The sequence below is a fragment of the Oncorhynchus mykiss genome, chromosome 1 (genome assembly GCF_013265735.2).
Source record: "Oncorhynchus mykiss isolate Arlee chromosome 1, USDA_OmykA_1.1, whole genome shotgun sequence".
NCBI lineage: Eukaryota > Metazoa > Chordata > Actinopteri > Salmoniformes > Salmonidae > Oncorhynchus > Oncorhynchus mykiss.
The window spans coordinates 68,851,135-68,875,469 of NC_048565.1; the positions used below are offsets into that span (position 1 = coordinate 68,851,135).

The 24,335-nt window shown below is 39.7% G+C and overlaps 1 protein-coding gene across 1 annotated transcript; it reads left to right on the forward strand.

Annotated features, from left to right (window-relative positions):
• The first annotated feature begins 1,303 nt into the window (after positions 1–1,303).
• LOC110528057 (pituitary homeobox 3) lies at positions 1,304–23,769 on the forward strand. Its single transcript, XM_021609848.2, has 4 exons — positions 1,304–1,581; positions 14,990–15,116; positions 20,137–20,342; positions 22,288–23,769. The coding sequence occupies exons 2-4, from the start codon at positions 15,008–15,010 to the stop codon at positions 22,852–22,854; spliced, it is 882 nt and encodes a 293-aa protein (XP_021465523.1). The 5' UTR covers positions 1,304–1,581; positions 14,990–15,007; the 3' UTR covers positions 22,855–23,769.
• The last annotated feature ends 566 nt before the right edge of the window (positions 23,770–24,335 follow it).

Here is a 24,335-nt window from a genome sequence, read left to right on the forward strand (position 1 = left end):
TGAAATTGTTGTTCCAGTTTACATGTTTTAGGTAATCCAACCCTGGCAGTCATTCTGAATGTAGATTGCAGGTGAACAGAAACTATAAATGTTGGATATCCCCACTCTGGCTGGATTCCAATAGGAATTTCACATCCCTTTGCAAGCCAGCATAATGTGACTTGCAGGTCTGATGTGGAATGTAAACCATGAGTTTCAGGCCACTGTATTAGGGTAAAACTAGGCCCTCAAAATAAGGCCTTGTGGAATATCTATGGTATTGTCTTAAAATCATTGAATTTTAATGATAACATATTCACTTAGGATCTCACTTGGTGAAGGCCACAGGGCTAGAAATTAATGAATGCAACAACCATGTCTCTGTCACTAACAAATACAATCATGGGTAGTAACTGTACAATTTACTCGAAAGGTAAGGGCAAGGAAATATGCAAATAAGGCTTTACACTTATTGCAGTGTTAATTTAACACTGACAAATGTGGACCATATAGACACTGGGACAGTGTTCAATTTAACACACTCAGTGTTGATTTGACACTGGATAATTGTCTGTGCAGGAAGAATTTGTCAGCAGTGGGTTCAATGCACACAATGTCAACAGGGAGTGCATGGTGTTGTTTGGCGGATCATCTTATTCTGGAACTTCCATATTGGATATCCTAAGTTTGAATTAAAATGCATTGGCAAACTTCATAATTTGCATCATCAATTAATTACTTAATCACAGATAGGGGAAAGCTGTTTATCTGGATTTTTGGGTAATTAAATAAGATTAGTTGTTACTATTAATGCACATGGGTACCAAATATTATTTTAGTCCATGTTCTCTCCCCTCCTCCCTATGGCACGGAGCGTTCCTTCGTGCGTGGAAGGTTGAAAAACCCTCAATACCTGTTTAACCTACACGTAGCTGTCACGTTATAGCCTTATTCACATATCAATAATGATACATCCAAGAAAGAAACTTCGTTATTCTAAAGTATGTGTCGCCATGCGTTTGTCGTAATGATGAAATTGAAATACAATCAAATAATTGGCTACTTTGACTCAGCTCGATATCACCTGGACAAAACGAAGCAAAAAGCTACGCAAGCCGAGAATACAGAGAAAGTGGCGGGGAGAGGTCGCATTCATGTGAGAGTGCATGACTGCAAGATAGAGGGGGAGAGAGAGAGAGGGAGAGAGAGGGAAAGAGAGAGAGAGAGAAAGGGAGAGCGAGAGAGTGTGCGTGTGTGCGTGTATGTGCGTGCGTATGTGTGTGTGTGCGGGTTGCTTGCGCCCGAGCGCGCACTGTGGAGTTGGTACCGGGCAAGTAAAAGCGGTGAAGTGGGCAGTCCTTTCTGTAGTGGACCTGTCGCACAAGATATTTAGCATAAAGTCAGTCCCCCGCTGTATGGGGATCAAGCCTTCACTCTTCGACTGCCTTCATGTCTGACAGCATTGAAAGAGGGAAACTGACGATTTTTTACTTTACAAACAGAGGAACTTTCTTCATGTCAGCAACATCTCATTCGGACAACCATTAACCCACATCAAGCTTGCCTTTTCGGGGGATTAATTTAACCAGACCGGGATTTCATGTAAGTGCAAGTAGGATAGTCTCCCAGTACAACTCCAAATGTCGTGGTTGTGTCTGTTATGACAGCATGTGCAGTAGGCAAGCAAATTAGTAGATTGCCCTTGTTTGAACTATCAATCAATAACGTAGCCTATACATTGTTGTAGTAGTGTTGCTAGTCTGAAACTGCCACCTCACAAACTCAAACTTTACCAGCATATAACTCTAAAGTTATTGACCAAAGGTTTAGGATACTCGGTAAGTCCTGATTTAGGTAACTGCGTGGTTAAACTTTTATTCACTAGGGTAAAATAAATCGACTCATGTTAAAAGTTTACTTCATTATTAATGATGATGATGATGATGTGTCACATCTGGCCCTACAAACTCAGAGTTAGGTTCCATATAAGAGTGCACTCTGTTACTATAACCATAGCCATAATGCAAAACCTCATCTGAATGAAACATACATCTATTAGACCTAGCCTGTATACCTTGACAATAACACTGAAAGTGTAGACCACAATGTATCTAAAATGATCTCTAATATTGGCCTTGATTAATTTCTTAGTAGGTAAACGGCTAAACGTTTTTTAACCTTGCATATGCTCCTCTTGTGAAACGTAAATTTGCTTTAATTCAGTTGAAAAATAAGTCTGTTTCCATCTTTCTAAAGCTAAATAAATATATTTGTTTACTAGCATTTAATATATCAGAATTGATATACATGCTAACACGTTTTTCCCATTGTATGTCCAAATTATAAACTCTTTCGAAATGCAACTAGTATGATTTTGTCTTGCATGGGGGGCGCTCTCTGTGAGACTATTTCAGAGGTCAAACATTTTTGGGGATCTACCCGAAATTGATAGGTGGCAGGTGCTCCCGAGCGACAAGAGACCTCAGAAAGAAAGGCAGAGCTGCGCCCCCTCTACCCTCCCGCGTCTAAGCCTCGGAACTCTCTCCATACAAACATGCGTGCGTTCAATCATCCCTGAACATGGTTTGTTTTCAAGCATATATTTAAGTATAAATCATTGCTATTGTTTCATATAGGCTAACAATCCTTTGCTCGGTCCATATTTGTGGCATTTTTCGTCATGGAAAACATAGGCCTTAAAAGGATATAGGTTATTACGAATTCAACTATACTACTTCATTCTAACACTATAGCCTAATATGTTTACACTAATTGAACAATTCTTTAGATATATGTCATGCAGAAATTTGAATGACAATCATAATTTATTTAATTGATTTCATTGCAACGTGTCTTACACAGCTTGGCCTATTCTGTATGGTAGGCCTATACAGGGGTATTTTAAAAGTGGTATATAAATTGGTTTTTTAATATTTATTCTGTGGGAATAAGAAAAACATTATTTCAGTAGTATCCTACAACGTTGAACAACAAGTGTCAATCAATCTTTTCGATTTTAAGAGGTCAAATGGCAAACCATTATAACTTATTAAGAATCGATTATTTAGGCCATGTCATTTTTTATTGCATGTTATTTTGTAGTTTTCAGTCTGACACGTGTTCCACATCACATGTGAAGTTAAAGATCAAGATAATATTAGATGTGATCATTTGTGTATTATAAAACATAAATTTGTATTAGGCTAAGGAATCACACGGTTTTGAAATTAAAACCACTGAGTTGTTGGAACGAAACATTTTGGCGTAGCCTATTCTGTTAATTCAACGTCAAATCTTGGGATAATGTCGAATTAAAATGAGACAAGGGATAGGGATAATTTAGGGAGCAACCTTGTCTTCCAAATAACCTATGATTCTCGGTCATTATAATTTTGATAATGTAAAATGTGATTATGCTATGAGCCTCAGCCATCAAGCTCTGACAATTAGCCGAACAGTTATTTCTTATAGGCCCATTATTAAATGTTGATATTGTCGAATTGTCCCTGTATAGTAGACTACTTGTAAGCTACCTCTAGATTTAGCACTATACATTTCACTCAAAATGTAGATATAGGACAATTTATATTTTTAATTGCTCCTTTTTCAGATTGCTTTCTGTTTATTAATTGAACAATTTATTGTGAATCTGAACGTCCAGACAAAGCTATAAAGTTATTCACATGGCCTACCAGCTCAGTAATTTCAGTGGCACCCTGTAATAAAACATATTTGCGCATGTTTAAAATGTTCTGATAAATACTAAATGTAATAGCTTAATAATGATAATAATAATAAAATGGACATAACATCGAATAAATTGCTCCGAAAATAACTTGGGACATTGAGAAATGCGAGTTCATGCTTTGCCACTCCCAGTAATATGCAAATGAATGTTAGGAGGGGAGAAATTAACATCTACAAACATTGGGCCGAAATTCCATCTGCCGCCTCCTCGAGAAGGCCCTTAATATGTTCTCAGACAGCAAAGTGACACACATCTTAATCAAGTCTTAATCCAAGGAATTAATTCTCAACGCGTTTATGAATAATTCCAAGGCTAATGCACAAGTCCGTGGAAATGTAAGCAGTCTGCCTCTGCCGTAACAACAGATGGAACCAGCAATCTCCTGAAAAATGAGAGGATTTCTGCTTCCATTTTTTTTTTTTATCAGATGTATATTTTAATGAGACTGATTTCGTATAGGCTACTGCTTATGCAAAGCGCTCTGCTTGTGCAAACTAGAGACCCCATCTCGCATCAACTCCTACTTATGTTGATTTGCGCAGAAGAGTTGAACACGAGTTCAACTTCATTCAGTTCATATGAGTGAACGTGCACTTCCATCTGTGCTTACAGCAATGTGTTATGCTCTTAAAGCGAATTGTGGAGACAGAAAACAGAGGGACACAGAGTTTGAATGTGGATGGTGAGAGTGGTGGTGCACTGCTCCCAATTTAACAATGCATGGCGCACGATCACGAGAGCAAGTGCTTAGAAAACATCACAGTAATTCTAATAAAGTTGTTGAACTACCAAGGTTACACAGTCAATCGCTATGGGTTATGTTTGTCAGACAAACAATTTGCCTGTAACATTTCAGCATGTCAGGTTACGATCAAGTATCTGGTATAGCCAACAGCTATATCAACATAAGTAGGCCTTTTTGTAGACTATTGAACAAGAAAAAAATTATGATTTATAATCTGACTATGAATAGTATCATGATTTGTTGTAATTATTCCTATTATAATACATGTATTATTACCATTGTACACATTTAGTGACTAGATTGACTTCACTTATTTCAATGGGTGAACAATTGGTTATATACAATATGTCTTAATTATGAGTCATTCATGGATTGAAATAGAGTGCATGCCTTTTGACAACATAATCAGGCATCTCTGATTTAACTTTTAGGAAAGGATACATTCTCAACTGTAGGCCTACACATTTATGCACATTTCTATGATAAATGAAAGTGGCCACCATGGGGAAAATGTTACATTTTCAGAGATGTTAGGGGAAGCAATTGATTGATATTGTGACGGATGTTGTCAAATATCAGCAGATAACAATGAACGAAATTAATTGGTAATTAATTAAGTCATCATCATAACATACCCTATAAACATATAGGACATTGCACCTATAGTCATTAGGTTATGACTAAGGATAACCTTTATAATATGAATGCACATGCACTAAATAACACAACATTATTGCAAATCTGGGGTGAACTCGGAACATTCCATTCAGTGTCTCTTGAAATTCATAAAAGCATAGGGTCCATTTTATCAATGTGTCCTTGTTAGACCCATGATGGGTTGTTGGCCTTATCTAATTCTAGGGAAGGGACTTGATTTGGAATATGAAATATAATAATGTCGCGGCTCTGAAGGGGACACCGACACCTTGTTCTAGGCAAAATGACGGGCGAGCGTTACCGCACTCCCTGCCAAACATCCCAGCCTCTCTCAGCACTGCTCTGACACGGTCCCATACATCACTGTCAAAGTGGATATGTGTCTGACTGTGTCATATTCATATTTCTGACCAAAATACTGTTATTCTCTGGTGGCATAGCCCTACACACAAAGCAAAGGACAGCACCTGTTGCTCTCTGTCAGGCAACTATTCTCTGAGTTTTGCTATGGGTTGCTTTGCAATGAGACTGGGTTATTTTTCAGTTTAGGACTTTATTGTAGACGAAACAGATATGTCCTATAAGGCACATATTGACTTTTGATTTCAACAACTTTACATTTAATTTCAACAAGCTTACACAATAGAGAATCAAAAGCAAGAAATATAGTTGATTACTGACCTTTGACAAGTAATTGTATTGATTTCAGCATAATCTTTTATATCATTTTAGTCTGGTTGTAAAGTACAATCAACTGAAATACCATTAGACCTGCAAGTCAACTTTAGCCCACAAAACCATATCAGAACCTCATTAGCAATATAGCTAGCCTCAACACAGAAGCAGTACATTTTGGAAAGCAATCTCTCTGTGAGAATTGACCTTATCCTCCATCTCCCTTCTCTCCTTCAGGGGCAGAACAACGCCACTGGGAAAGATACTAACACCACAGAATAATATATTCCTAAATGCTTTATACTTTGTGAAGGATAAACATCTATTTATCAGCTTTTGCACGGCACTTTTCACATGTATCATTCTAACCTGTATTCGAGCAATACGGACATGATCACAACACTGCCTCCTGTGTCTCCCAGTTTCCCTCACTGTGATTGGATATGGGCTTACCTGGTCATTACTCTTCAAAAGCTTTCCTGCAGTGTTACATTTATAAGTCATGGATGTCATGTGGGAGTCTAAGGGTGATGGTGTAATAGTTTGAGTATAATACACATGGGAATAAAGATTCTGACAAATTGAGGAGAGAACTGCATTGGCATAAGTATGTATTTATCATTGTCTACTTGTACCAAACAACATCAAGCTTTATATTTGATATCCAACCGGTACTTTTAAAAATAATTTGATTGTCATTTCTAACTTCAAAAATCATGATGCATGGCAACTTTAAACATGCTTGAACAGATGGGATTGTAAGTGTATATTTTTTGTTGGACTCACTTTCTTTTTCTGTCACGGTGAATTCCAATCTTAAAGTCTCGACCAACACGACATATCATAAACACTTAGTTTTATCCGTGCAGTTCTTTAAACTTTTGAAGTGGAATACAAATATTTTTGTTAGGCTTATCTGTATGGAGATGAGGTTTCATCATGTAGGCCTTCTCCTGAGATGTCAAGGGCAGAGGCATTCACATCGATGAGCAGAGGGCTGTCAGGAATGTTCTGAAGAAATGAAAAGAAGGGGAAACGGAAGTACAGCCAGTGTTTGCTTGATGTGGTGGCTCAGTTTGAGGACTTATTGAGTTTACCTTTCAAACTGACAACGAGCTCTCCATCAAGTTAGTCTGCAAATGATGATGGTCAGCAAGTTGGTTGATCAGATCAGAGCCCCTAACCAGTAGAGTACTTGAATGAAAATGACTGGGAAATGTGTACTACATATAATAGCAAGTCTCCCCAGTAAGTATTCAGCTCAAGTGAGTGAGATTCAATGTTAAGCCACTATGGGCCACCATGTGACTCGTTCACATCATAGTTCACAGAGACACACCAGAGGAGTGAAAGGGTCCACAGCCACAGAGGGGCTTATAGAGTGACAGAGATTTGCATGAAAATGTTGATTTAAACACATACACTCACACAGTCCCTTATGGCACTTATGGCAGTGTTACCGCAATAATTTTGGTACAAGGCAAATACCAATTATACTGCTGTTATAATGTGTATATATATATACAGTGGGGCAAAAAAGTATTTAGTCAGCCACCAATTGTGCAAGTTCTCCCACTTAAAAAGATGAGAGAGGCCTGTAATTTTCATCATAGGTACACTTCAACTATGACAGACAAAATGAGAAAAAAAATCCAGAAAATCAAATTGTAGGATTTTTAATGAATTTATTTGCAAATTATGGTGGAAAATAAGTATTTGGTCAATAACAAAAGTTTATCTCAATACTTTGTTATATACCCTTTGTTGGCAATGACAGAGGTCAAACGTTTTCTGTAAGTCTTCACAAGGTTTTCACACACTGTTGCTGGTATTTTGGCCCATTCCTCCATGCAGATCTCCTCTAGAGCAGTAATGTTTTGGGGCTGTTGCTGGGAAACATGGACTTTCAACTCCCTCCAAAGATTTTCTATGGGGTTGAGATCTGGAGACTGGCTAGGCCACTCCAGGACCTTGAAATGCTTCTCACTCCTTCGTTGCCCGGGCGATGTGTTTGGGATAATTGTCATTCTGAAAGACCCAGCCACGTTTCATCTTCAATGCCCTTGCTGATGGAAGGAGGTTTTCACTCAAAATCTCACGATACATGGCCCCATTCATTCTTTCCTTTACACGGATCAGTCGTCCTGGTCCCTTTGCTGAAAAACAGCTCCAAAGCATGATGTTTCCACCCCCATGCTTCACAGTAGGTATAGTGTTCTTTGGATGGAACTCAGCATTCTTTGTCTTCCAAACACGATGAGTTGAGTTTTTACCAAAAAGTTATATTTTGGTTTCATCTGACCATATGACATTCTCCCAATCTTCTTCTGGATCATCCAAATGCTCTCTAGCAAACTTCAGATGGGTTTAAGCAGGGGGACATGTCTGGCACTGCATTATTTGAGTCCCTGGCGGCGTAGTGTGTTACTGATGGTAGGCTTTGTTACTTTGGTCCGAGCTTTCTGCAGGTCATTCACTAGGTCCCCCTGTGTGGTTCTGGGATTTTTGCTCACCGTTCTTGTGATCATTTTGACCCCACGGGGTGAGATCTTGCGTGGAGCCCCAGATCGAGGGAGATTATCAGTGGTCTTGTATGTCTTCCATTTCCTAATAATTGCTCCCACAGTTGATTTCTTCAAACCAAGCTGCTTACCTATTGCAGATTCAGTCTTCCCAGCCTGGTGCAGGTCTACAATTCTGTTTCTGGTGTCCTTTGACAGCTCTTTGGTCTTGGCCATAGTGGAGTTTGGAGTGTGACTGTTTGAGGTTGTGGACAGGTGTCTTTTATACTGATAACAAGTTCAAACAGGTGCCATTAATACAGGTAACGAGTGGAGGGCAGAGGAGCCTCTTAACAAATAAGTTACAGGTCTGCGAGAGCCAGAAATCTTGCTTGTTTGTAGGTGACCAAATACTTATTTTCCACCATAATTTGCAAATAAATTCATTAAAAATCCTACAATGTGATTTTCTGGATTTTTTTTCTCATTTTGTCTGTCATAGTTGAAGTGTACCTATGATGAAAATTACAGGCCTCTCTCATCTTTTTAAGTGGGAGAACTTGCACAATTGGTGGCTGACTAAATACATTTTTGCCCCACTGTATATACAGTACCAGTCAAAAGTTTGGACACAACTACTCATTCAAGGGTATTTCTTTATTTTTACTATTTTCTACATTGTAGAATAACAGTGAAGACATCAAAACTATGAAATAACACATATGGAATCATGTAGTAAACTCTTTTTTGTTGTTGTTGAGATCCTTCATAGTAACCAACCTTTACATTGATGAAAGATTTGTACACTCTTGGCATTGTCTCAACCAGCTTCACCTGTAATGCTTTTCCAACACTCTTGAAGGAGTTCCCACATATGCTGACCACTTGTTGGCTGCTTTTCCTTCACTCTGCGGTCCAAAACTCATCCCAAACCATCTCATTTGGGTTGAGGTCTGGTGATTGTGGAGGCCAGGTCATCTGATGCAGCACTCCATCACACTCCTTCTTGGTCAAATAGCCCTTACACAGCCTGGAGGTGTGTTGGGTCATTGTCCCATTGAAAAACAAATGATAGTCCCACTAAGCGCAAACCAGATGGGAGGGCGTATCACTGCAGAATACTGTTGTAGCCATACTGGTTAAGTGTGCCTTGAATTGAAAAATACATCCCAGACAGTGTCACCAGCAAAGCACCCCCACACCATCACACCACCTCCTCCATGCTTCACGGTGGGAACCACACATGCGGAGATCATCTGTTCACCTACTCTGCAAAGACACGGCGGTTGGAACCAAAAATCACACATTTGGACTCATCAGACCAAAGGACAAATTTCCACCAGTCTAATGTCCATTGCTCGTGTTTCTTGGCCCAAGCAAGTCTCCTCTTCTTATTGGTGTCCTTTAGTAGTGGTTTCTTTGCAGCAATGAAGGCCTGATTTACGCAGTCTCCTCTGAACAGCTGATGTTGAGTTGTCTGTTACTTGAACTCTGTGAAGCATTTACAGAGTCTGAGGTGCAGTTAACTTTAATGAACGTATCCTCTGTAGCAGAGGTAACTCTGGGTCTTCCTTTTCTGTGGCGGTCCTCATGACCGGATTGACTGACCTTAATGTCTTAAAGTAATGATGGAACGTTGTTTCTCTTTGCTTATTTAAGCTGTTCTTGTCATAATATGGACTTGGTCTTTTACCAAATAGGGCTATCTTATACCACCCTACCTTGTCACAATACAACTGATTGGCTCAAATGCATTAAGGAAAGAAATACTACAAATTAACTTTTAACAAGGCACACCTATTCATTTAAATGCATTGCATGTGACTAGGTCATGAATTTGGTTGAGAGAATGCCAAGAGTGTGCAAAGCTGTCATCAACGCAAAAGGTGGCTACTTTGAAGACTCTCAAACATAAAATATATTTTGATTTGTTTAACACTTTTCTGGTTACTACATGATTCCATATTTATTATTTCATAGTATTCTACAATGTGGACAACCCTTCAAATTTGGCTATATCAACCACATAAAATTGAGCACACAGCCATGCAATCTCTGTAGACAAACATTGGCAGTAGAATGGCCTTACTGAAGAGCTCAGTGACTTTCAACTTGGCACTGTAATAGGATGCCACCTTTTCAACTAGTCAGTTCGCCAAATTTCTGCCCTGCTAGAGCTGCCCCAGTCAACAGTAAGTGCTGTTATTGTGAAGTGGAAATGTCTAGGACGAAGTGGTAGGCAAGAGAAACAAGAGAAAAAAGGTTTTTAGACATTTACATAAGTATTTAGACCATTTGCTATGAGACTCAATTGAGCTCAGGTGCATCCTGTTTCTATTGGTCATTCTGGACATGTTTCTACAAATTGATTGGAGTCCATCTATGGTAAATTCAATTGATTGGACATGATTTGGAAAGGCACACTCCTGTCTATTTAAGGTCCCACAGTTGACAGCGCATGTCAAAGCAAAAACCAAGCCATGAGGTCAAAGGAATTGTCCGTAGAGCTCTGAGACAGGATTGTGTCAAGGCACAGATCTGGAGAAGTGTACCAAAAAATGTCTGCAGCATTGAAGCATGTCTGCAGCATCTCCAAGAACACAGTGGTCTTCATAATTCTTAAATTATGCCAAATTGATCAATTGGGGGAGAAGGGCCTTGGTCAGGGAGGTGACCAAGAACCCGACAGTCACTCTGACAGAGCTCCAGAGTTCCTTTGTGGAGTTGGGAGAACCTTCCAGAAGGACAACCATTTCTGCATCACTGCACCAATCAGGTCTTTATGGTAGAGTGGCTAGACAGAAGCCACTCTCCAGTAAAAGGCACATGAGAGCCCGCTTGGAGTTTTGTCAAAAGGCACCTAAAGGTCTGGTGAAACCAAGATTTAACTATTTGACCTGAATGCCAAGCGTCACGTCTGGAGGAATGGGAGAAACTCCCCAAATACAGGTGTGCCAAGCTTGCAGCATCATACCCTAGAAGATTCAAGGCTGTAACTGCTGCCAAAGGTGCTTCAACAGAGTAATGAGTTAAGGGTCTGACTACTGAAAAACTCAGTTTATCACAATTCCTGACATTTTAATCCTAGTAAAATTCCCTTTCTTGGGTCAGTTAGGATCACCACTTTATTTTAAGAATGTGAATTATCAGAATAATAGTAGAGAGAATTATTTATTTCAGCTTTTATTTATTTCATCACATTCCCAGTGGGTCAGAAGTTTACATACACTCAATTCGTATTTGGTAGCATTGCCTTTAAATTGTTTAACTTGGGTCAAACGTTTCTGGTAGCCTTCCACAAGCTTCCCACAATAAGTTGGGTGAATTTTGGCCCATTCCTCCTAACAGAGCTGGTGTAACTGAGTCAGGATTGTAGGCCTTGCTTGCGCACGCTTTTTCAGTTCTGCCAACAAATTTTAAGGTCAAGGCTTTGCAATGGCCTCTCCAATACCTTGACTTTGTTGTCCTTAAGCCATTTTGCCACAACTTTGGAAGCATGCTTGGGGTCATTGTCCATTTGGAAGACCCATTTGCGACCAAGCTTTAACTTCCTGACTGATGTCTTGAGATGTTGCTTCAATATATCCACATAATTTTCCATCCTCATGATGCCATCTATTTTGTGAAGTGCACCAGTCCCTCCTGCAGCAAAGCACCCCCACAACATGATGCTGCCACCTCCGTGCTTCATGGTTGAGATGGTGTTCTTCGGTTTGCAAGCCTCCCCCTTGTTCCTCCAAGCATAACGACTGTCATTATGGACAAACAGTTCTATTTTTGTTTCATCAGACCAGAGGACATTTCTACAAAAAGTATGATCTTTGTCCCCATGTGCAGTTGCAAACCGTAGTCTGGCTTTTTTATGGTGGTTTTGGAGCAGTGTCTTCTTCCTTGCTGAGTTGCCTTTCAGGTTATGTCGATATTCTGGGATTGATTTGCACTTTTCGTACCAAAGTACGTTCATCTCTAGGAGACAGAACGCGTCTCCTTTCTGAGCGGTATGCCGGCTGCGTGGACCCATGGTGTTTATAGTTGCATACTATTGTTTGTACAGATGGTGGTACCTTCAGACATTTGGAAATTGCTCCCAAGGATGAACCAGACTTGTGGAGGTCTACAATATTTTTTCGGAGGTCTTGGCTGATTTCTTTTGATTTTCCCATGATGTCAAGCAAAGAGGCGCTGAGTTTGAAGGTAGGCCTTGAAATACATCCACAGGTACACCTCCAATTGACTCAAATTATGTCAATTAGCCTATCAGAAGCTTCTAAAGCCATGACATATTTTCTGGAATTTTCCAAGCTGTTTAAAGGCACAGTCAACTTAGTATGTAAACTTCTGACCCACTGGAATTGTGATACAGTGCATTATAAGTGAAATAATCTGTCTGTAAACAATTGTTGGAATAATTACTTGTGTCATAAACAAAGTAGATATCCTAACCGACTTGCCAAAACTATAGTTTCTTAACAAGAAATTTGTGGAGTGGTTGAAAAACGAGTTTTAATGACTCCAACCTAAGGGTATGTAAACTTCCGACTTCAACTGTATATACACTCTCTCTCTCTCTCTCTCTCTCTCTCTCTCTCTCTCTCTATATATATATATATATATATATATATATATATATATATATATATATACACTGAGTGTACAAATCATTAGGAATACCTTCATAATATTAAGTTGCACCCCCTTTTGCCCTTAGAATAGCCTCAAATTGCCGGGGCATGGACTCTACAATGTGTCAAGTGTTCCACAGGGATGCTGGCCCATGTTGACTCCAATGCTTCCCACAATTGATCAAGTTGGCTGTATGTTCTTTGGGTGTTAGACCATTCTTGATACACATGGGAAACTGTTGAGTATGAAAAACCCAGCAGCGTTGCAGTTCTTGACACACTAAAATCGATGCCGCCGAAAAGATTTGGCATGGGCCCTCAGATCCTCAGAAAGTTCTACAACTGCACCATTGAGAGTTTCTTGACTGGCTGCATCACTTCTTGGAATGGCAACTGCCTGGAATCCGACCGCAAGGCGTTACAGAGGGTAGTGAGTCCAGTTCATCACTCGGGCCGATCTCCCTGCCATACAGGACCTCTATACCAGGCGGTGTCAGAGGAAGGCCCTAAAAATTGTTAATGACTCCACCCTCCCAAGTTATAGACTGTTCTCTCTGCTACCACACGGCAAGCAGTACTGGAGCACCAAGTATGGGACCAAAACGCTCCTGAACAGCTTCTAATACCAAGCCGTAAAACAGCTCAGCAGTTAATCAAATGGCTACCTAGACTATTTGCATTTACCCCTGTGCACACTCACTGGACTCTACTCACTCACACATACTGTACTACACTGTCACTCCAACACACACACACACACACACACACACACACACACACACTGACACAACAACACACACACACACACACACACACACACACACACACACACACACACACACACACACACACTACATATGCCCACACACACAAAACATATGCCCACACACACATATATATTGATGTCACACACACACTCTTCACATATGCTGCTGCTACTCTGTTTATTATCTACCTTATTGCCTAGACTCTTTTATCCCTACCTACATGTACATACTATCTCAATTACCTCAGCTACCTCAATTACCTCATCTACCTAGGCACCTGTATTGGTTATACATAGATTGCCTCATTATTGTAATTGTATTGTCTTACTATTTATTTTTTTATTTTGTTAATTTTTCTTACTTTTTCATTCTGCATTGTTGGGAAATAAGTCAGCATTTCACGGTAAAGTATTCAAATGTTGTATTCGGCCCACACAAATACAATTTGTTTTGAACATTTTATTTTATTTGGTATGAACCATGCAAGTTAGGTGCAGCTCCCATTTTGGGAGTGCCCATAAACGAGTTGAGATGCGGCTAAGTGGATTGGAACCTACCCTGTCGTTAAACCCAGCCACGACATCATAAATCTCAAGAAGCTTTGAGGGAGTGATTGTGTCCCCATATCTTCAAGGTGTTAACTGCGCTTGTATAAATAAACGACCTGTTATTTTAGGCTCTATTACGTATCAGTCTCCCTCACGAGGTTGCTATTTAGGTCTGAACGGTCACCATATATTTTAACTACATAACTGCAAAGGAACAAAAATAGAACTAACAGAACACATTCGTAGTAATTACCACGGAATACAGGCCTACATGTAATCAAATAGTTATGTCACAGATGGACCGTTTCATGTCCTTTAATTCGATACATAAAGGTTAAATAAATAAAATAAAATAGAAATAAAGTCAATCAGCAACCTGAATGTTATCAAAATATGAGAATATTATAAAGCCTGCTCAGTAGGCCTATAGCCTATCATTAGCACTAACAGTTTGTCACATTTTAAAAAGTTAAGAGAATTGTGAAATTCATAGACAGCAGATTCACTCGTTAATTTGTGTTGATATGGAAATGTCAGAACTGATATTTCTTATATTACATATCCAGGCGTATTATTAAATTATTATTAACTTAATTATTGTTGTCATTAGTTGATCTTTCTGATGTTGTTTTCTATTGTTGTTATTTATTTGTCATGCCAATTCGGTTGGAGGTCTAAACTTATGAGGATACTTGTATTATTTTGCCATATTGACTAATATTGAAATGTATTGCCTTCCTTTTGCAGAGCCTGGCGGCCGAGGTTATGGATTTTAACCTTCTGACAGACAGTGAAGCCCGTAGCCCAGCGCTATCGCTTTCAGACTCTGGGACGCCTCAACATGATCAGGGATGCAAAGGCCAAGACAACAGCGGTCAGTTTCCACGTTTACCTTGCAAATGCTTTGTCCACAGGAGTGTTTGACCGATAAATAGTCCTCAGACTGACATTGGATGAAGAATAGGCATATATGTTCATGCATGTGGGTCTAAACCAATCGAATAATTTGATAATAATAATGGGAATTATAATGTCCTAATAGGCTATAATAATAATAATAATATCAGGACGAATTTCTAGCTTGCAATAGCTATTAGGCTATTCATTGTCGCCTTTAATGTGCGTGATTGTGTGGATATCAATTCAACCATAATATTAATTGGCTTGCTATTATTTTGTAGATCTATAGCGCATATTCCTATGATTCACATTATATAATTGTTATTTTCCTTAATGAACCCAAGTTGCAGGTTTATTCTTCTCGTTTGGCTTTTGTAAAGCAAGAGTTATTAACTGCAGCGACTATATACTTTAATGGAAGCTATTGTAAACATTTGGCATGGACCCCTTACGCTTTTTGGCATTTTGTCGTGTGCGTGTCTTTATGCGCCGATATGCTGTAGGTCTATTAATAACTCTCAATTGAAACCTAAAAAACAAGCTAATAGATATCTGTGCGTGATGAACGGAATATAGCCGAATGCCATAGGCCTAGACATACAATAATATCCCGAGCAACTACGATTGCTCAGGCTTGAAAGCTAAATATCTGCCTCTGCATTTCAACCGCCTGCATGCCAATTTATAACAAATTAGGCATTTGACAGAGAGAAAAAGCTAATATTTGTGATACCCGTGCGGTCTAATAGATGAAATCTCTGTGGATCCAGGGTCTGCAACAGACTCCATTAGTGTGACTAATGTAAACTTACTCCGAAATGGACGGTCCTGAGTGAGTGCAGGGATTTAGGAGAACCCGCATATACTGTAAATGAACCACGGATTACGCACTAAAACCATCAAGATAACGAGGTGTGTGGGGGCCAAATATCAAGAGGCAATATGTCGAATGTACTGTACCTTACTTGTATTGTTCACTGACTATGGAATATTCATTCTAGAAAAGTTTTATCTAGTTGAAATTAGGTATTGATAAATAAACCATTCATTGTTCTTTCCTGTGATATTGGCATAGTTAATAAAGTTGAACAATGAGTTTGTTTTTCAATGTCCATTTCAGGTTAGGGTTCGGGTTCTCAATATGTATCCAGAAGGATATACATGGTTATTTGTTCAGTGTAGGCCTATATTTTTTAAGTAAACTGGATCCCCATGATGGTGGACACCTGGGCCTCACCTCTAAAATATGATAGTATCTTCAGAAAGTATTCACACCCCTTGACAGTTTTTTGTTGTTGTGTTACATCCTGATTTTAAAACTGATTAAATTACATTTTTGAGTCACTGATCTAAACACAATACCCCTTAATGTCAAAGTGGAATTATGTTTTTAGAAATATTTACAAATTAATAAAATATGAAAAGCTTAAACGTCTCGAGTCAATATATGTAAGTATTCAACCCCTTTGTCATGGCAAGGAGTAAAAATGTGTTTAACAAGTCACATAAGTTGTATAGACTCTGTGTGCAATAATAGTGTTTAACATTATTTTTTAATGACTTCCTCATCTCTGTACTCGAGACATACAATTATCTGTAAGATCCCTCAGTTGAGCAGTGCATTTCAAACACATATTCAACCACAAAGGCCAGGGAGGTTTTCCAATGCCACGAAAAGAAGGGCACCTATTGGTAAATGGGTAGAAATTAAAAAAACATCAGACGTTGAATATCCCTTTGAGTATGGTGAAGATATTTATTACACTTTTGATGGTGTATAAATACACCCAGTCATTACAAAGATACAGGCGTCTTTCTTAAATCAGTTGCTGCAGAGGAAGGAAACCGCTCAGGGATTTCACCATGAGGCCAATGGTGACTTTAAAACAGTTAGAGTTGAATGGCTGTGATAAGAGAAAACTGAGGATGGCTCAACAACATTGGAGTTACTCCACAATGCTAACCTATAGGCTCCCGAGTGGTGCAGCAGTGCTAGAGGCATCACTACAGACCCTGGATTGATTCCAGGCTGTATCACTACTGGCCGTGATTGGGAGTCCCATTGGGCGGCGCACAATTGGCCCAGCGTCGCCCCGGTTAGGGTTTGGCCGGAGTCGGCCGTAAATAAGAATTTGTTCTTAACTGACTTGCCTAGTAAAATAAAGGTTAAATAAGAAATAAAAATTTAAAACCTAACTGACAGAGTGAAAATAAGAATGCTTGTACAGAATAAAACATTTCTAAACATCCATCCTGTTTGCAACAAGGTAATAAAGTAATAATGAAAATTTGTCAAAGCAATTAACTTTTTGTCCTGAATACAAATTGTTATGTTTGGGGCAAATCCAACTGAGTACCTCTCTCCATATTTTCAAGAATAGTGGTAGCTGCATCATGTTATGGGTATGCTTTTCATCATTTAGGACTAGGGAGTTTTTTGTTAAAAAATAAATGGAATAGAGCTAAGAACAGGCAAAGTCCTAGAGGAAAACCTGGTTCAGTCTGCTTTCCAACAGACACTGGGAGATAAATTCACCTTTCAGCAGGACAAAAACCTAAACACAAGGCCAAATATACACTGGAATTGCTTACCAAGACAACATTGAATGTTTCTGAGTGGCCTAGTTACAGTTTGGACTTAAATCAGCTTGAAAATCTATGTCAAGACTTGAAAATGGCTAGCAATGATCAACAACTAATTTGACAGAGCTTGAATAATTTTGAAAAGTAATAATGGGCAAATGTTGCACAATCCAGGTGTGGAAAGCTCTTAGAAACTTACCCAGAAAGACTCAAAGCTCTAATCTCTGCCAAAGGTGATGCTAACATGTATTGACTCAGGAGATTGAATACTTATCTAATCAAGATATATTAGGGTTACACTTTTCATTAATGTTTTCCAAATGTTAGAATTGTTCTTCCATTTTTACTTTACAGAGTATTTGGTGTAGATTGTTGACAAAGAATGACAATTAAATCCATTTAAACCCCATTTTGTAACACAACAAAATGTGGAAAAAGGTCAACGGGTGTGAATTCTTTCTGAAGGCACCTTAATATTTCAGAGTTGAGATCTAGGTGTCCACCGTCATGGGAATCCAGTTTATAAAAAAGATATAGGCTTGCACTGAACAAATAACCATGTATATCCTTCTGGATACATATTATGAGAACCCTAACCTGTGTATCCACTAAATGCAGAAATGTAATACATATTGGTGATTTTTATTAAATTAGGCCTTATTAAATGACAAATGGCACATGGGCATTAGCACATTCACTCAAGTGACATCTGAAGTTTCAAAATGAGTTAAACTTCTATAAATGACAAACACATACTGTATCTGTACAGTATAGATCTAGAGGCTTAGTTACAATAGACATATTTTATTCAGACAATTTTTGATTACGTAGCTGGGAATTTAAAAATGTCTTTCACAAATGTATAGTTAGTCAAAACAAAGCCTCTCAATTCTCAAGGACACTCCTAGTGATTAGAATATGCCTCAGATTGCTGGGGCCTTAGTGCATAATGCAAAGCCTAGAGAGGCAATAGCCTATAATATATGTCATACACAAGCATTTGTGGGTATGTATGCATGCATTTCAAAGCATGCATGCATTTCAAAGCATGTGTGCATGCATTTGCATAACACAGTATGCTGCTACATTGGTGCTTTTTCGCCTGCCCAAGGGATTAAGCTTTTCAATTCAGATTGAATTGCCAAACAACTGTGTCTGGCAGTGTGCTTGGCGTTGATAAATCCACAAGGCTTCAGACATTCTCAAACATCTCATCAGTTGTGCAAGTGGTGGTGGACATTAAGAAGGACTGACTGTTAGTTGGTTGGTTTGTTTATTGGCTGGCTGATTGACTAGCAGTCTGACCCAATACGTTGCTGTCCCAAAGTCTGCAGGGTATATTTGACAAACACACACACACACACACACATACATTCTATAAGTAAAAATACATGTTTTGTCATACCTGTGGAATACGGTCTGATATACCACGGCTGTCAGCCAATCAGCATTCAGGGCTCGAACCACCCAGTTTATAAAAATAAATTGGCTACACTACACACACCTATAGCACATGGGCTAATATTGATGGTGGTGTACAAATGTATAGTAGAATGCATATATATATATATACTATATGCCCTCTCTCCTGGATTGTGACATGGGATGGAAAATGTTTTTTGGCCTAAGTGATGGCTTAACCAGTGTCAGTTTACTGGTAGATAGCAGCAAAAGTCTGGTCCTATTGGTTTTGCCAGTGGCGCTGCAGAGTCTTTTAAACCCTGCTGATTATTTCTTACTGCTCTCAGAGAGATAAACCCTTGCCAAACAGTCCGAAACCTGCCCGGTAACAAAAGCCTGATCCCTGGGATTAGTTAGCCAACTAATTTCACTCTTTCTGTGGGGTCCTCAAATTGCGGAACTCAGATGAAGAGAGAAAGGATCACGGGCAGACAAAACATGTCTGTTTGGTTCTGGTGTTAGTGCCAGATGGGTTTCAGGGCCAATTTAAATTATTGATCTGTTTTTGACAACTCTGAGAAGAGAATACATACAGTCAATGAATCTTGAAATATTCCAAACAGAACTGCACAAATCTAATACAGTAGGTGTAAACTGTAAACAATTCCCATATTATTTGAAAATATGTCAACACATTATTTTTCAAATAACATGGGATAAAATGTCCATTATATTAATTAATTTAAAATAAAAGAGGACAGTGGAAAGTGTGATAACTTTTTAATGGGAAGACACCTCACTCTGGAGAGATGATTGCTGCTCTTGTATAAAATACTTGATATTGGATGGGAATGGAAATATGCAATTTTTCAAAAACATGTTTGAGCAAGTCTGGAAGTATTGTAAACAAATGTAGATAGTTTTGATGCGATACAAAATGAGGATTTGCTATGTATTGGGCCCACATTTTGTTCTGATTATAACTACTGATCCATGTTATTGCCTCCCAGACACAGAGAAGTCCCACCAGAACCAGACAGATGAGTCGAATGCAGAGGACGGCTCTCTGAAGAAGAAGCAGCGCAGGCAGAGGACCCACTTCACCAGCCAGCAGCTTCAGGAGCTGGAGGCCACCTTTCAGAGGAACCGCTACCCCGACATGAGCACACGGGAGGAGATTGCCGTGTGGACCAACCTCACAGAGGCACGAGTTAGGGTGAGTCCCCACAGAATCACTATTGAGCCAGTGAAACAATCCAAACCCACTTTCCTTAGGGTTTAGGTGTTATTCAACAATACATTTGTGGGACTCAACATATGATTTCAACATAATTCGGAAGGTAAAAGGCACCTGAGGGTACATATCTAAAAGATGACAAATTTACCTAACTAAGCAGAGATTTAAATATGTTGCAATTTGACTTCAACAACCTAAAACTAGGCTTCACATGTTACAAAGCTCAGAAGTGTGTCGATCTGCTCCTGACCCTGAAATGTCCCCTCAAGTCCAGAGGTTTGGTCACCACCAGTATGGAGCAGGTGGGCTCACATTTTGATGGATGACAATACAATCGTTGCTTTCCTGCCTAGTGATGGATCAAATTCATGTTGGCTAGATTAAAGGTCACATAGCACACAGTCTTGGTTGTTATTTTGAAAGAACAACAGACCACACACGTCCTAATGTCTAGCAGGACCCCACTTGTTCCCTGCTAATCCCACATGGACATAGATTCCCCCTGCATATACAGAATACTTCTCCTGTCATCTTGATTTATGGCATTTAACACAGAATGCGTTTGTAATAAATGTTTGAATAACAAACCACTTGCTCTCCCTCTATATCCATGCTGGCTACTTCCTTGCCTACAAATATGTATGTACAGTACATAGCTGCATACAATGTGCTTAATAAAACTCTAATTGCTACTGCACATGAATATTTACAGTACAGAGAGTCCTGAGTCCAAGGAGACTGGATTCTAATAATATCAATACAGCTCAGACTAAATTAAACCAACACAGTATTATAAAATGAAATGTATAATATTAAATATGTCAGAGCTTGTCCGAATTCTGATAAATAGATTTTAGCAGAGTCGTAAGCAATGAACGTGGGTACTTAGGTTACGGAGAGTGTCTGATCGTGTTAGTCATTTGACAGTTTTAGGGAAGTGAGGTAAGATTTGCCCCCCCCCCCCCCCCCCCCATCCAACCATTTGACTTTCAGATGTTTCCATGAACACATAAACAATATTTCCCCAGAGTCATGTTTAAAGGAGAGAGAAATCTTCCTCAACAGCGGGATTTCCCCTACTGTCAATGGGTGCCATGGAAGACTCACTGCTATATACACTGTACCCACACATTCAATAGTCCAGAGCATTCTATTACTATCACAACAGATGCCTGTTCTCCCGGCTGGCAGACACAGACTAAGGGTTTGGATTAGATACTGTATGCCTGGCACAGCAGTATTAGATGAGGAAGGGAGGGAGATGAGTTAGCCGCAGAAGTGTTGGTGGCTTTTTAATAATTTTTATTAGAATAACTAAAATGTGAATAATATTATTTTGATTAATACAATTAGATTTTTAACTTTACACAGTCCGTTTATATCATTTTTGTATTGGATTCTTATAATAAAGGTATTTTGCTTCTCAATTAGTTTTGAAGTCTTTATGAGAATAAAGAGAAAGTTCCACCACAAAATGAACGCTCAGGGACAAATTCATATTTCCCCAATTGGGAACTGAATTAAGTACCTTCATTTTAGATTTGCCATTAAAACTTTAATCCGTTTTATACCCTCCAAAAATAGTACCTTAAAATTACAAAATGTGAAGACCGCTCCAGCTTGACATTTCTTTCACTGGGAGCTCATAATTCAAATAAGTGAATAATTTGTTTTAATAAACCATGGCTAATATGACTGTTTGATTATACACTTCAACTTAGTTTCCCAGATGATTCTTTATTTTAAAAAGTCTGCAGCTACAGTATACTGAATCTTGCCTAAACTATTTGAAAGAAATCATAGTCAGCCATTGCAAACCAAAATGTTATTGTGTTTCAGAACAATTTTTACCACCTCAGATTAGGCTGAAAAGAAAAGCCCATATCTATTTTCCTTTTTTCCCTTTTCTGTCCTTCTCCCTCAGGTATGGTTTAAGAACCGCCGTGCCAAATGGAGGAAGAGGGAGAGGAACCAACAGGCTGAGCTGTGTAAAAACGGTTTCGGTGCCCAGTTCAATGGACTAATGCAGCCCTATGATGACATGTACTCTGGCTACTCATACAACAACTGGGCCACCAAGAGTCTGGCCAGCAGTCCACTGTCAGCCAAGAGCTTCCCCTTCTTCAACTCCATGAATGTAAGCCCCTTGTCCTCCCAGCCCATGTTCTCCTCCCCCAGCTCTATCCCCTCCATGAACATGGCCTCCTCCATGGTGCCCTCGGCGGTGGCCGGGGTGCCCGGCTCGGGCCTCAACAACCTGGGCAACCTGGGCAACCTCAATAGCTCCACGCTGAACTCGGTGGCGGTCACCGCCGCCACCTGCCCTTATGCCTCCACTGCAAGTCCTTACATGTACAGAGACACCTGCAACTCCAGCCTGGCCAGCCTCCGACTGAAGGCCAAGCAGCACGCCAACTTTGCCTACCCAGCCGTGCAAAACACAGTCTCCAACCTAAGCCCTTGCCAGTATGCAGTGGACCGGCCGGTATGAAGACATGTACCCACTCCCACCCACCCAGCCTGCCCTGTACCCCCCAACCTCTCAGACCCACTGCCCCCCTCTCCCTCTCCTCCTCCCGGTCCCTGCTATGCTCCATCAGTGAATCAGAGTTAACTGCACACATCATCATCACCATGGACTAGTTAACAAGACGCTGTTTGTCTAACTGATGCTACACAACAGGAATAAGCTTTAACAGTTAGAAGAAAATCCCCTGATGGACCACCACGCTTCAAAGAACTCTCTCAAATACGCTGAGACTTTGTCGCTGAACCGACCAACTGTCAAAAAGGATTTCTAAGTTTAATCCAATATCATTTTTTTGGGACTGCATGACTCGAGTGAATTTAAAATGAAGAAAACCTGGATGCTTCAACTGCACTGGTGGTCAACATCTTGGCCAAACATGAAGTCATTGTGACGCTTGCCACCATCACAGGAAAATGACCTGTGGTTCCAATATGAGGATGTATATAATGGACTTTTTTTGTTTTGTATGTGACAAAACTATCCATGAAACGTAGTACTTTGGAGATGAGAAAAGCATGTTCTTCAAGAGCAGACCCTAGGTTGATGTACTATGAGTACCTCCTTTAGGAATTGTAATTTTGTTATGAATTCCAATCCCCTCAGAAGATCAGGTGTCAAAGGTCAGAACAGAAAGGAGAGAGGAGCTAGCACAACGTAGTCTCAAACAGAAGAAATAATATCCAAAATCAGAACCTTTTTGAAGAAAAGTCTAAAAAAGCCATTGAATATATAGATTTGTGTGGTGTTATAAAAAGGGAGTCCATGACTGTAAAAATGTATGTAAGAGTGCAGTTGTTATAAAACAAGCCTTTTTTCCTGGTGTAGCCTGCTTTGTCTCATTAACATAATAAAAATGATGTGTTTTTATGAACAACACATGGGCTGAAAGTGAGTACTATTGAAAGAAAGTCACCAGTTTTCCTTACAGGTACTGCATGACTTCATCTATGTTCTATCAGAGGAGGTTGGATGCACCTTAATTGAGGAGGACGGGCTCGTGGTAATGGATGGAGTGGAGTGGAATGGTATCAAATACAAACACATGGTTTCCATGTGTTTGATGCCATTCCATTTGCTCTGTTCCAGCCATTATTATGAGCCGTCCTCCCCTCAGCAGCCTCCACTGTGTTCTATGACATTAGACTGAGTGATAAACAAGTGAACAAGCGTCAACGCCATGGAAACGCTGTCTCACATCCCTGGCAACGTTATGCAACAGAGGACGTGGGGACTGAAGAGAGATGGAGAGATATAGATGTTCCTGCTGCCTGGTTAATGATACGTTTGACCTAAACGTAACAGGAGGAATTCTTGGGGCCGTGCCTTAGATCTCTGAGGCCGGTGCCAACATTATGTAAGCCTTCAGGAGGAGTCCCTGCGGGACCCCTACCAAGGGGACTGTCGGCTGAGCCTGGGACGCCCAGCTTGTGGCAAAGCTGCCT

Bases quoted from the DNA above. Each gene is read 5' to 3' on its own strand.
- LOC110528057 (XM_021609848.2), top strand. From the start codon at position 15,008: ATGGATTTTAACCTTCTGACAGACAGTGAAGCCCGTAGCCCAGCGCTA. The intron at 15,117-20,136 runs GTCAGTTTCCAC...ATTGCCTCCCAG, and splicing joins CAAAGGCCAAGACAACAGCG to ACACAGAGAAGTCCCACCAG. The intron at 20,343-22,287 runs GTGAGTCCCCAC...CTTCTCCCTCAG, and splicing joins TCACAGAGGCACGAGTTAGG to GTATGGTTTAAGAACCGCCG.